The sequence below is a fragment of the Ammospiza caudacuta genome, chromosome 17 (assembly GCF_027887145.1).
Source record: "Ammospiza caudacuta isolate bAmmCau1 chromosome 17, bAmmCau1.pri, whole genome shotgun sequence".
Classification (NCBI taxonomy): domain Eukaryota; kingdom Metazoa; phylum Chordata; class Aves; order Passeriformes; family Passerellidae; genus Ammospiza; species Ammospiza caudacuta.
The window spans coordinates 3,565,525-3,579,296 of record NC_080609.1 but is presented as its reverse complement, the minus strand read 5'-3'; the positions used below and the strand labels follow the sequence as shown (position 1 = coordinate 3,579,296).

The 13,772-nt window shown below is 47.1% G+C and overlaps 1 protein-coding gene across 2 annotated transcripts in view; it reads right to left on the bottom strand.

Moving 5' to 3' along the window:
• The window catches only part of CREBBP (CREB binding protein), a 97,166-nt gene extending 84,597 nt beyond the window's left edge, over positions 1-12,569 (bottom strand). For both annotated transcript variants that reach the window (XM_058816393.1, XM_058816391.1), the window contains exon 1: positions 12,230-12,569. In XM_058816393.1, coding sequence (XP_058672376.1) covers positions 12,230-12,314 — 85 coding nt within the window. In that variant the 5' untranslated portion in view covers positions 12,315-12,569. The remainder of the gene's footprint in view (positions 1-12,229) is intronic.
• Positions 12,570-13,772: the final 1,203 nt, after the last annotated feature.

The window sequence follows — 13,772 nt, the reverse complement described above, 5'->3', positions numbered from 1 at the left end:
CTAAAAAACAGAATGTTGGTTCACTGTATATAGGTACTGCCATGTGAAAATAAAAGTTACATATTTGAAGACATAAGGACAGGCACATATTTATAAACATCTAAGCAGACCAGCCTCAATACACCAGAGTAGCTGTTCAAACACACAACACATCTTGGAAGAGTTTTCCAATCCAAGGATGTGAACTGAAACAATCACTTCTCACTGTAACATAAATGAGTGAAAACATTATTTTGCCCCCCAAGCCAGCCCTGACAAACCCCAGTCCTTCACACTGAGCAACAAACCACATTTTTTCCAGGTTAGAGCAAAGAAGAGTTCTTTACTTAAGAAGGATATTTCAAGGGCTTCATTGTTTTAAAGTTTAATTCCCTCTTCAACCACAAAAAGTTGGTGCAAGATCCAGGCTGCAAAAATTATGTAAGATGGTATATTGGAAAAAAACAACAAACCTCAAGCAACACAAACTATCACAAAGCACAGATGCATCACCAAGCCATCTCAGTACATTTTAATAGTGTAGTGATAGCTTTTATCAGCATGTGCATTTCCAATTCAACCTAGCTGAAGAAAAACTAATAAAAATGGTCAGACTAGCAATGCCTGGTGAGTTACACAAACAGGCACAGGAAACAGAGACAAAACCATTAAATTCTGGCTGTTTTGAGGTGCTCAAAGCACCATGTCCTTCAGGGGCCCACACTGCCATCATCACCTACCAGAGTCAATAATCCTTCCAGGGTTGCATGATGTCGGCTGTGACAAACACACCCTGCTCAGAACAGAGCCCCTGCTCCCCTCCAAGCAGGCAAAGAACAAGCTAACATTTCACTTAGCAAGATTCATTAAAGTATTTTTAATTTCTCTTACTTGCTTCTTTTCATTTCAGGTCTTTAGTTCATCTTTCCTGGTGTACCTTTGACTCCATGATCGTTTCATCTTTCCTCCAGTTTCCCACACAACATGTGGACACTGACCAGGCTGCAGTCTGCCACTTTCTTGACATTTTGGTTCTTTCCCTCTTCCAAATTTCCCTATTTCAGCTGGGAATGCTGGGAGGCTCTGCCACTGGAGCCCAACCAAATCCATCTGCCTGTGCATCACCAAGGGTGGCACATGGGGCCAGGGCTGAGGTTCTCCCTCTCTTCAACTGCTCTCATCACCCCAGCCCCCCAAATTCAAGGTTTCATTCACACAACTTCTGTAAATCCCATATAAAGGTGTTCTTCCAAGCTTCTACATCAAAATTGTTAATATTTAATGGACAAGAGATGTGTGGGTGCAGGAACGGGTAGAGAAGAAGAGACAAAATGTCAAGGGGGAAGATGTTGCTGTGGCTTAAAGAGTAGTTTTTTCCAGCTGTATTTTGAAATGGGATGCTGGAGTATAAATGCTCAATTTGTTTTTTTGCTTGGCTGGCTGGACTCTCTCAGTCTTGCCAGAGCCAAGAACTGGAAATGTTTTTGCAGTTTACAAAAAAGAGTGAAGAAAGCATTTGGGAATATTGCCACTTAAAACCTGAAATAATCTACCACTCCTAAGCTCCTGTAAGAAGGCTGTACATTTAGGTTAGACATGGAAAATGTACTGCTCTGCCAGCAGGAAAATAAAAAGCAGGTAAACAACTTAACACAATGGTCCTGTAAAAATTCACCAAGAATTCAATTGTTCATGCAATGATTAATCATCTTCTTTTATATTTCATCAGAGTCATGCACATTAAAAACAGCAACACAAGGCACATTTTACAACGGTTATAAAATACAACAGAAAACAAAAATCTACTTGAGCATGTCTGCAACAAATCCATAAAGATAAGAGATTGTCTTGGCAGTTATAAAAAGAATAAGTATATTTACACACGTATAAAAATCTGCCATAATAAGAACATGGCCCATTCCTACTGACAGAGAAATGAAAAGCAACTGCAGTGCCTCCATCCTCACAAGAAGAACAGAATTGATCCCATTCTCAATGCTTCAGCTGTTTCTCAAAGGCAGCTACCGGGAGGCTAAAAAACAAAAAAACTCAAGGGATGCTTTTGCCTTTACATGCAGTTACCTGAAGCAATGGCCAGGGAACACCTTTGCTGACAGGTCCCACCAAGCTTTAACCTGCTCCATCCTCAAAGCTGCCACACACCCAGCACACATCAGGGCAGGAAAAGTGATGTGGATTTTAAAGGAGAGCACATTCCCTAAACCCGAAAGGCACAAACCTCTAACTCAGTGCTCGTGAAGCAGCAGAGCTGACCAAGGCTGTGCAGATTCACCTCGTTGGGTCTTGTCTCTAACATAGCACCTCTGATCCTGATACCTTTCATTACCTCTGTCACATAAACCCCAATGTCCTCTTAACAGCAGAGCACCAAAAAATCAGAGATTATGTTTTCTGGAAGGCATGGAGAAGCACTAGGCAAGTACCACACCCCCACTCTTTCCAAAGGGCTCCTTCTCCAATCTGAGCATTCTGCCTTCCTCGAGCAGCTATTTTCACACATAGAAGATAACCACACTTGAGACAGTTTCTCTCCTAATTTCAGTCTTGTGAGCTTAAATGTCACAGTTTTCTGCTTTCCTGGACAATACTTTCAGCAACCAGAATTTTAAAAAATCATGTTCTGTTTCCTTCTAGGCCTTCTCAGAAGAAGAAAAACCCAAAACTCTGCTGCATCCTGAAGGCAGAACATTGTCATCTCTACAACTGCCTGTGAGTGTTACTGAGAGACTTTCCTATGTCACCATTTTTTCCCCTTTAGCTCAGCCTGGAGAGGTGACAAACATCCTAAGGTGTTCCATTATGTGTCTTATTATCTCAAATGTATCTCACAGCAAGCAGGAGGAGAACTATCAAATTCAGTTTCATTTTTTACAGCATAATCTTTGCTTGGGACATGACTGGGAGCTGTCCTGTCACAAACTGACTGTTCATGGCATGGAGCAGACACTCCAGTCCAGCACACAAGCAGTATTTTCACCAGGCCTTTCTTTCATGCCAACATAGCTGTTACATTTCAGTGAGCCCAATTTTGTTTTGTAAGGCTTCTTTCAATCACGCCAGACCCCAGCAGACAAAGCCTCAACAGTCCAGAGCTCCAGCCATTCCCAAAAATTCACTGTCAGGTAGCTCTCCTCAATAGCCACACTGTCTGGAACAGTCAGCAATTACCATGTCCATTCCAACTTCCTTTCCAGGTTTGAAGATTCTGTAATTTATTGTTTCACAAAAGACAATTATTGCTTTTAATGTTTCAGAACAATTAACATGTTCACAGAAAAATCTAAAATTTCCAGTAAGGAAACTTCAGATTTGTGTCTTTCCCTAACAAGACATGGAAAGCTTGGGCACTGACATGCATGTGACCTTGATTTTCAGCAGAGCAGCATCACTTCTTCTGAACACCATGTTTAACAACCAGGTTGAGAATGATGGTGATGGGACCTGGCTGGGTGGAGGGTGATGAGAAAGAAAGAGATCCAACATCGAGGATGTGGATGACTCTCAACAATTTATGACTTGAATAATAAGAGATTTGAATATTTAACTAAATTTCTACGTGCCTGATCGCTTAAACTGCTTGCACTTGGGATGAGAAAGGAACACGATCTGGGTTGCTCGTTCCTAAGTCACTGGAGTGGTCAAAACTCAAATGTGTTGATATGAACATCACCATTTGGAATCCTTGGGATTTATCTCTAGAAAATTCATTGGAATCATCATCACAGCTCTCTCTTGTTGACAGGCCCAAAGTCACTCAGGTTGGAAGGGCCATCAGGTCTGACTGCAGCCCAGCTCTCCACCTCCTCTCACAGGGCACATGCTCCAGCCCCAAACTCCTGAGCAGCCTTCCCTGAACTCACTCCAGCTCCTCCATGACCTTCCCAGTGATGGAGAGGAGGCTGAACAGTCTGACTGTATTGTCTTTTAACCCTTTTTGAAATTGGTTTAACACTTGCCTTTGCTTGCTTTCCAGTGGCTGGGATTTTAGAGACAGTTCCTAGTATCTTCCCCAATCCATTCTGGTAAGGTTTCAGCAACTAAGTGACTTTTCAAAACTGAAGCTTATAACAAACAAATCATGAAACTAATGAAAAAAATCAGTTCTCTTCTAACCTCTGCTGCAGTACTGCCTGTATTCCTGACACCAGCTCCCCCAGCAGACACACGAGCCAGGATGGGGAAAATGCACATTTCCACATCCTTTGTGCCACCACTAAGGTGTGACAACAACTACCACCTGATACAGGAAAAGCCACCTGCTCTGTCCCTGTCCTCCTCCTCACCTCCATGAAAATAGAGTAGTACAAACTGAGATCCTTCCTTGGTCACACCAGGTCAGTCCCCAGCCTCTCTTTCCACTTCCATGCTTTGTATCGCCTCAAGGTTCTCTCTGTTCTAGTTGTCCAAGTTGTCTCCATCATCTCTCTTTTGCTGTACTCATAGTGACAACACAACCTGGGTTAAAATCTAGAAAAACCTGAGATACTGGTTTATTTCAGAAGTAATTGGTGGGTTTAGGGATTATTCTACCCTTTCATAAAAATAAATCACAGATTACTTGAATGTTACCCTATCAATTACAAAGTAGTATATGTGAGCACATAAAATGGCCCTTGCACCTGGCACTAAGGCTTATATAAAGAAGCAAACATGAAAAATATCCAGATAAGAAGCTAGTCTCTAACCTCTTCCCAGAGGCCAGAGGGGAATAAAGCCAAGGTAACCCCAAAATGTGTGGCAGAAGCAGCCCAACAACAGTGCTCACTCTGGTCTGCTCTTGGAAGCATCAGGTGGCAAATGATGGATTGCCTTTGCCTTCCTCTGCCCCTCTCCAAAACCAATCTTCCTCTTAATTGTTTCCCAAGGTATCTCCACTATTTTGACACAGGTGCCATGTCTGCTCTTGTGAATAAGTCTAAATCCCACCCAGCAGCATCCACAAGACACACATGGCTACTGTCTCAGTGCACATGGCTACCAGGCAAAAGAAGTCTTCAGTACATTTATTTACCATAAGAAGAGAAACCCAGACAGAAGGAAGAGGAGGCAATCTGCCTATGGGCTGAGAGACACCACACATCAGCTTCTCATTCACAAGATCATCCAGATGAAGATTAAATATTTAAAGGTTCTTGCAGCACATTAACATTACCAGCAGTGAGCCTTCTCATCCTATCACAAACACACACATTGTGCCTCTTCCCCAAATTTAACAGCTGACAGAACATTTAAATTCTGAATGACCCTTTTAAAAGGAATAACCTGAGATTCTGGTAATTATTAGTGGGCATGACATGCACAGTCTGTACCAAGCCAGTGTCTGCTTGTGCCTGCCTTGAGCTGGCTCCCACTGCTTCCCTTAAGGCTGTGCCACCCTCACTGCCCACCTGGAAAGGGAATCAGCACACAACACATAAAGACAGGAATTATCTTGACAAACAAACTTTAGTTGTGACATTCCCTGGCCAGAGACTTCTCAGTGAATATATTTCCAACACAGGTGGTCCAGGTTTTGAAGTGTTCAGCTCCTCCTGCTCCCCACAATGAGTGACAGTGTCAGGGCTGAGAACTGGAGCTCAGTTCTGGCTCAGGAGCTCCCTTCAGCTACACAAGTCCTTCTATGACAATTCCCATTTAACACAGCTTCTCCAACAGAACCACAGAACAGGCCTGTTCTGGGAAGAGTGAAATATATAAATATGTAGTTGAAGGAATATTATGAAACAAGTTAAAAAAAAACCCAAGCAACATTACTATGAAACAGGCAAGTCTGGGGTCTGCTCTGTTATGTATAGAAGTCATAAAAAGTACAAATTCCATTATTTTTAATGCCACTTTTCCCTCCCTATTTCTGATACCAAATTTAAGGGAACTGTCTTCTGCTTGGCAAGGACATACAACTCAAACCAAACACACACAAGGAAGTAACAGCAGACGAGCACTTGAAACTAACGATTTTTGTATATTTATGTCTAAAAAAGCTTCCAGCTGTAACTGAAAATACCAAAAACCCAACTCTCTCATGAATCTTTTACTTCAAAGCATTGGTTTTAGTGGGATGAGGCTGTTTTGAACGATTCTCATTAATACTTTCCTTTAGAGAGTTTATGAACTTAGGAAAAAACTTCATAGCAATTCCAAACTAGACTCACACTCAGTACTTAACTCAAGGCACTTGGTAATTTCCCCATCTCTTCTCTCCATGAGATGATGACACCACAAAAGAGATGACACAGGAGTGATGTCACCAGCAACACCCACTAACCCAGGTAGCTGTGGTGGCAAAGCTGGGCAGAGCAAGAGAGCAGCTCATGTAACACACACAGAGACAGGGGCTGTAATCCAGTGTCCCATTTGACTTCTCACTCTGCAGCAGAAGGGCTCCAGCTCTGATTCCTGTCTCTGCCATGTCCAACTGCAGCAGGAAAATGACATGTGCCCAGGAGATTGGGAGGAACAGACATCCAGGGAAGAACAACTCCTTTTCCCAATGTTGTCTTCCCAAGGAAGCTTCCACAGCACTAAAGGTGACCAGCAGGGAAGCTGGGGATTATTTTACTGACTTACAGATGTATAAATAAAAATATATCCACACACAAACTGCAAACCAAAAATACTGTATTTATCTAGTTACCATAAATAACATCCTTATTTCTCAGTGATGGCAAATAAGAAAGCAGGAAAGGAAGAGTGTGTTAAGAGATTTAGATTAAGAGTTATAATTATCACTGCTAATAGAAGTTGCAGTTTTCTTTTAATTCACACTTATGATTCTGCAAAATACTTGATAGTATTTGTTGAAGCATCTTTATTAAAGAGTTTTCCAAATAAACAATTTAGGTTCTCTCTGTATCTTAGACATCTGAGAAGACAGATGGAAAACATAACATATGTTAAAAGGAAGATTTACAAAGCAAAAATTCTTGAAAGTGTAAACCAAATTAGGGTGGATGTGTCAGATTTCTAAGTTATCCCTCAATTTTTTTCACTGTATAAGAACAAACCCCAGAATTTTTCAAATTGTGTTTTTCAACTACCCTCTCCACCCTAGTTTCACATTAACCTGCAGTGTGCTGTTAAGAGGGTGAGGGGTTTTTTTCATGTTCTTCTCTCTTAGCAGATAGCAACAGTAAGTAAAATATAATAAAGATAAACACTAAGAATATGTGGGGGGTTTTAATGTGAAGCTGCAGGTATAATGAAAAAGCACAGCATGTTGCTGTAGAAATAATTAATGGCACTGGACGACGACTCCAAGGAATGTCCAGCCAAAATAGAAAGTGAATAATCTGCAGCAGAAAACTGGGAATCATTTCACAAGCTACCAAGAGATCTCTGGAGTACAGCAAAGACACAGCCTCTATTCCTGCCTGCTGCTGGCAGGGCTTCTCCAGGAGCTCTATGGCACAGCATTTTCCTAGCTAACTTTAAGTCACTGGAGAGGGAAGAAGTTTGAAGTCCCCAGCACATGTGCAATTATCAAAGTATGAATTTCAAAAAATAAAGGAATGGGCAAAATGGTAGGACTGTGGACTGTCACATATGATCAGGCTAGCAGATCATCTGCTCAACTTTTCATCCCACACAGACATGAGTGTCAAACTCCTTGGAAAAACCTGTAAAAACATTGGGAGAGTACACAGTACCCTGCTATCAGCAGTGCCCCAGGAACTGGTAAGAATTAGCTGTGCTAGACTCTATAAATGAGTACATTTCTAATCTCAAAAATCTCCTGTCCCAGATCACAAGAGCTGGCATCAAGTTATGCAGGTCAGTCACTTCAGGTGAGAAAAACCTAAAGAGTTTGTATCAAATCTCTAGCTCAAAGTAAACATCTTGCTTGGCATCATCCACCCCCATGGTTCCACGAGTCTTAAACAATATAACCATGAAGTATTCTACAAGAAACAATATAGCCATGAATATCCCACCTTGTTTTCCCATCCCAGATAGTTAGGGCACAAGTACTACAAAACAAACAAACAAAAAGGACATTCCCATGAATAATTACAACTATGCACATTCCTTCACCTACAGCTTTTCAGAAAATGAATTTCTTCCCTAAATTTTCTGCCTATAAATGAGAGTGTGTTCACTTAATGAAATTATGCTTTTCCTTGTTCCAGGGAGAGAATAAGGAAGTGTGTAACTGTGATTCTTACTGCCACAGCACACACATGACACTCGAGTTCTGCAGGTACCACACAAAACAAGAGCAGATGGATTACACAGGCTTCCATGAGGCTTTTCAGGCACGCAGCAATGAACCCTTTAAAACATCCATACTAATGCTTTCACGTGCCCAAACAAAATCTGGGTTTAGATCACCAAGACGTCACTCCATCTGAAGTCTCTGCTAAGAATGTGAACACTAGCTTAGAAAACCTTGCTGTCTTTCCTTAAGCTACTTTGCTTTTGTCCACCTCTTTTCTCAAACTAAAACCTAAACCCAGTGCAATACACCTATCTGGTTTTTTGGCAGGAGAGCAGGATCAAATCAGGCTGCGCATCGACACGAACTCGCTCCTGTGCAGTTCTGTGGCTGGCTGGGAGTCAGCCAGAGATCTCCTTATCTCAGCACGAAGGGAGGCACGTGTAACAGGGCAGCCTTTCCCCAGTGTAAAATCCAGGCCCTGGATGCCAACACATGGGCCAGGAAGAGAACAGGAGTTATCAGGGAGCTTGGCCCACAGCTTTTGCAGCAGCAGCAGCCACGTGGCTTCATCTGTGCAGGATCAGAAGTTACGGAGGAAAAAATTATTAAAAATCAACAAAAGCCCCTACACAAGGAAGTGTGAAGTGAAAACCTAGCTCTAATGGACTTTGGAAGCTGCTCATCTCCCCTTCTTCCCAACTTCACCTAGTTTAGGAATTTGTTAACTCCTGATGCCGTCAGGGACACCCTCTGCTGTGGCCCAGATTACGCTGTGTTGTTTCTGGAACTGGCGCAGCACCACAGCAGCAGAAGCTGCAGGGAACACAATGAAGGCAGACAGAAGCATGACTTTAGTGAAACTCAGACCCTCACTGAGCTACCTGCAGAAGGGACCACAGTCCAGGGGCCCCTGAACACCTCCAGCTCTGCTGCTGCTCCATTCAGACACGTTTTTCACAACCAGCCTGAGAGCAGCTCGAGAACGCTGCCAGGTCTGTGTACATTCTGCTGAAGGACCAATGCCAGCAATGTACAAAACAATCAGCACTGAAATAACACACTGCCATAAGCAAAGTTACTGTAATTCTACTTTTTGTAGGAGTCCCTTGTTTATTCTGCGGCGCTGGATGAGAACATCTCACAACAGCCACAGAGGAGACAAATGTTTAGGTATGAAAACTCCTGTGTATCCAATAGCAGTAATTAGACAAAAGCACTACTCCTACCTGGCTAGACAAGGAAAAATCTTTCCCACAGACATTTTACCACAGCAGTCAGCTCGTTCAATACAGCCCAGCAATGGCAAGAGAAGTTAACAGCCAGGAGTCTTAACCTTCCTTATTGATACAAAGAGCAGCAGGGCAAGTGCAAAATGAGACTATCATGAAACTTAACGATGGTCACAGCACCCATTTCTGTTATCCTTTCATCTCTTCACCCTTCTGCAACACCAGACAGTGGATTTAGCTGCTTAGGTTTAACAGAAAAGGCCATATTTTCAGAAGGTAAACACACCAATTTCAATGGCACAAACTTTGCCCCGGTAAGCTGAGGAGCTATTTTTATCAGAAAGATTAAAGGCAGCTAAAACTTACCCTGACAAAAGGAGTTGCTTAACATCACCGCATCAAAGCATCAAGAGAAATATAAACAAGGAGGAGAGCAGTTGCTTTCTGCCCAATGTTCAGGCCTGCCATCAGAGCCTCGGGTGTGAGCATTTGCAGGCTTGAGCCAAACTGCTCAGCCGGGCCCGACGCGGCGGCTGTGAAAGCACGTCCTGCTCACGGCAGCCACAGCACCCACCCGTGCGGGGCTGCCACTGCAATTACCGTAATTCTGCTCAACTCAGGGCTAAATCCTCACACCCAAGCTCCCCTGATCACTAAGGCCACTTTCCAGGCTGCAACAGAACTTTTCCATTTAAGCCCCAGCAGCAGGGAGCAGCCTGGTTCAGTTCCAGGAGCAGGCATTTGACAGCAATCACTACTCAAACTATTTGTATCGCCTGCCACAATGCACGGAAACCTTCAGCGAGCCTTCAACGAGCAGCATTAACTGCTGGCAACAAACCTAGAAGTGCTTTTCCTAAAAACAAGCCTCTCTTTAAGTGCACAAACATTACCCACACCCTTGGCAGAGAGGTACTTTTGCCTATGGAACAGCAGGATGATGACAGAACTCCTCGTCCAGAACAGAACTTGGGGTTTGCCATGCCAGTGCCCCCAGGCCCCCTGAGCCCTGCAGAACTTTCTGCAGATGCTGGAGTTCACACATCCAGCAGCACACAGAGCTCCCCGAGACACACGAGAACTTGCTGAACAGGACGTAATTAAGACTGAAGCATTCCAGAACAGCCCAAGTGAACTTCAAAAAAGAAAGAAGAAAGGAAAAAAAGAAACCAAACCAAGACACTGGCTACCAGGAGAGTCTAAAATGTCTCGCTGAAGAATTAAAGAACTATAAACTGTATTTGTTCTGAGTTACAAAGAGCATTTCACAGCAACTTTTGTATCAGCCTTCCAAATATTCCAGTGCTTCCACACCAGGGATTAACAAGGTTCAATCACAAGACCTCACCTAGATATTCCCTGACAATTCTTACTCGATACTGTTTCTTTCTCGCTTGTTTCATTTATTTGCAGGCTGAGAAGAGAAGGTTTCCATAAAAAACCCCTAAAGGACCGAAGCATCTGTAAAGTGTTGCCAAATGCAGATTGAGCAAGACGAAAAAACCCACAGAATTTATCAGCTCAATTATAGTAATATTTTTTTTCAGTCTATGAAAACACAGCAGGCACAGCATGATTAACTTATCACTATCCTTTCCACAAGATTCATTAATCTCTGAAAGCAGAAATTCAAGTGCAACAGACTTCGTGTTGTTCTGAAACCACTCTTTCAGGGATTGAAACAGTCGGAACACCGGGAGAGGCCGGTCCAGGCACACATGCTCTTGTGCACACACGTGTGTACTTACAACGGGCACACACTGGCTGGAAACGAGACATTTTGATGTGTTTTATTATCTACAAACCCATCACAATTGAAGAAAAAGGCGCGCCAGAGACACTACACGACACGGACGAGTCGCGGTGATTGCCAGGCTGCCGGGCATTTCGGCACGCGAGCAACCCCACAATTTCAATTATTATCGGCAAATCGGTTGGGGTTTAAAGGAAAAATGCTCGAAACAGTTTAAGCCAAATACCTTAAAACCTCGGTCACAGGTTGGGAGGTAAAAAAAAAGCACAAAGTATTAACTGGACGGTAGAATTAGATGGTCTTCAAGGTCCTTTCCAACCCAAATCATTCTATGACTAAGAAGCTATTAAGGAGTTTTTATTCCGTAGTGTGTCACACACAGGGGCACAGTGAAAAAGCCTGTATAGGGCTATTAGCTGTGGGTAATCTGTGGGGTTTAAGGAGTAGACAGAAACCTCAACTACCCTTCCAAGAAGGCATCTTCAGCTTTAAGATGAACGAGGGTAGATTTAGATTCTGTACCGGGGAGCAATTCCTTCTTTTGACGATAGCGAGGCCCTCGCACAGGCTGCCGAGAGAAGCTGCGGCTGCCCCACGCCTAGAAGTGTCCAAGGCCAGGCTGGACGGAGCTCGGAGCACCCTGGGATAGTGGAAGGTGTCCCTGCCACGGCAGGAGATGGAACAAGACGGACGTTAAGGTCCCTTCCAAGCCGAACCATTCCACGATTGTACAATAAGCAGGACGGTCGGTGCTTCCCATGCCTGGCCCTTCTCCTTCCCTACCCACACCCTACTCACCTGTCCACCCCCATCACCCAAACCGAGGCACTAAAAACGAAGATGATGAAGGAAAAGAAGGGAAACCCAACTCAAAAACCGTCTCTTTCCAACCGCTATTTATAGCCGGGACGGTACTTGGCGTACGGGTCCCGCCCGGTAACTTCGACTGCAGGAGGCCCAACCCACCCCCGCCAGGAACCGCGGCAGGGCGGGCGGGCCCCGGGCCCCCCCCTCCGGCGGGGCGCTAGGGGCGGGGGGGTGTGGGGGGAGAACCGCCGTGGAGCCCCACCCGAGCCACCCCCGCGGCCTTACCTGTGCTATCGCTGGCGGAGAAGCCCGGCGAGTTGAGCTTGGCTCGCTTGGGGTTGGGCGGCCCGTCGAGTAAGTTCTCCGCCATGGTGGCCGGAGCGGCGGAGCCGGTGATCGTTGTCGGGGGGTGCTCGGGGGGGGCCGAGCTCGCTGTCCCCGCTCCTCCGCCGCACGGGAACCCAACAGCGCCGCTCAGTGCCCGGCCGGCCGCCCCCGCTCCCCCATGCCGGGCCGCCGCAGGCCGCAGGGAGGAGGGCTCGGGGCGGGGAGCGAAGGGCCCAGCGCCCCCTCCCTGCCGGCCGCGCTCCTCCCGGGCGCTCCCCCCGCCGCGGTGCCCGGATGGCGGCTCAGGCCGTCACTCGGGGCGCATTCCGCCCCCCCACACGCTCCCCTCGCCTCGCCCCGTCCCCTCCCCTCCGCGGCGGCGGCTTCGCCCCGGCCCCCGCCCGCCGCCCGCCCGCGGCCGAGGTAGGGGAGGGAGGAGGGGGGGGGAGGAGAAGAGAAGGGAGCGGGGGGGGGGGGGGGGGGGGCAAAAATTAAAAAAAAGGAAAAAAAATCACCAAAAAGCGGAAAAACGCGCCGACCCCCCAAAAACGCCCCAAAACAATGAGCGCGGCGCGGCGGCGGCGGCGGCTCCCGGTGGCGGCGGCGGCGGTCGGTTGGCTCCGGGCGGCTGCGCCCCGCTGGCTCGAGCCCCCTGTGCGCGTCGGCGGCGCTCGGCGCGGCTGCCCCGTGCGGCGGCGGGGCGGCCCCGCTGCCCCGGCCCGGCCCGGCCCGGCCCGCTCCGCCCGCGCCGCGCTCCGGCTCCGCGACAAGATGGCGGCTGTTGATTCCTCAATTAAAAAAAAAAGTTTTTTTTTCTCTTCTCTTTTCCAGAGCCCTCGGGGGCGGGGCGGAGGCGGGGCCTGCGCGCTGCGTCACCGCGCTCGCGGCGCGGCCCCGCCCTGCCGGAAAGGCGCGCGCGGCGCCGGAAGCGCTCGGCGCCGTCCTCAGTTGCTCCGCTGAGGGGCTCGGGAGCGGCGGGGGGGGGTCGGGCGGCGACCCCGGTACACACACCGTGCCTGCGGTGCCGTGCGCTCGCTCTCCGCCATTGCCTCGGTCTGCCCTGTTTGCTTCAGTCGGGGCTGCCCCCCGTAGTACCCCCTCACAGCGTCCCCTCTCCGTCTGCCCTCAGGTGCCTCCTCCCGGTGCCCCCTCACAGTCTCCCTTCAATCCCCTCAGAGTGCACTTCTCCCCCTCCAAGTCCTCGCCTCGGTCTTTCCTGTTTGCTCCTGTCGGGGCTCCTCCTCACGACCCCCGAGCTGTTCCCTCACAGTGTTCCGACTCCCCTCAGGTGTCTGTTCCCCCCTCACAGCATCCCCCGCAGTCTCCCCTCAGTCCCACCAGAGCTGTCTCAGTGCTCCCCTCACAGCGACCCCTCCAAGTCTCCCCACAGTCCCCCTTTCTCCTCGGTCCCCTCGTAGTGACCCCCACAATCTCCCCTCGCAGTCCCACCATGGACGGCTCATTGGCCCTTCAGTCTCCCCTCAGAGCCCTCGCTTCAGTT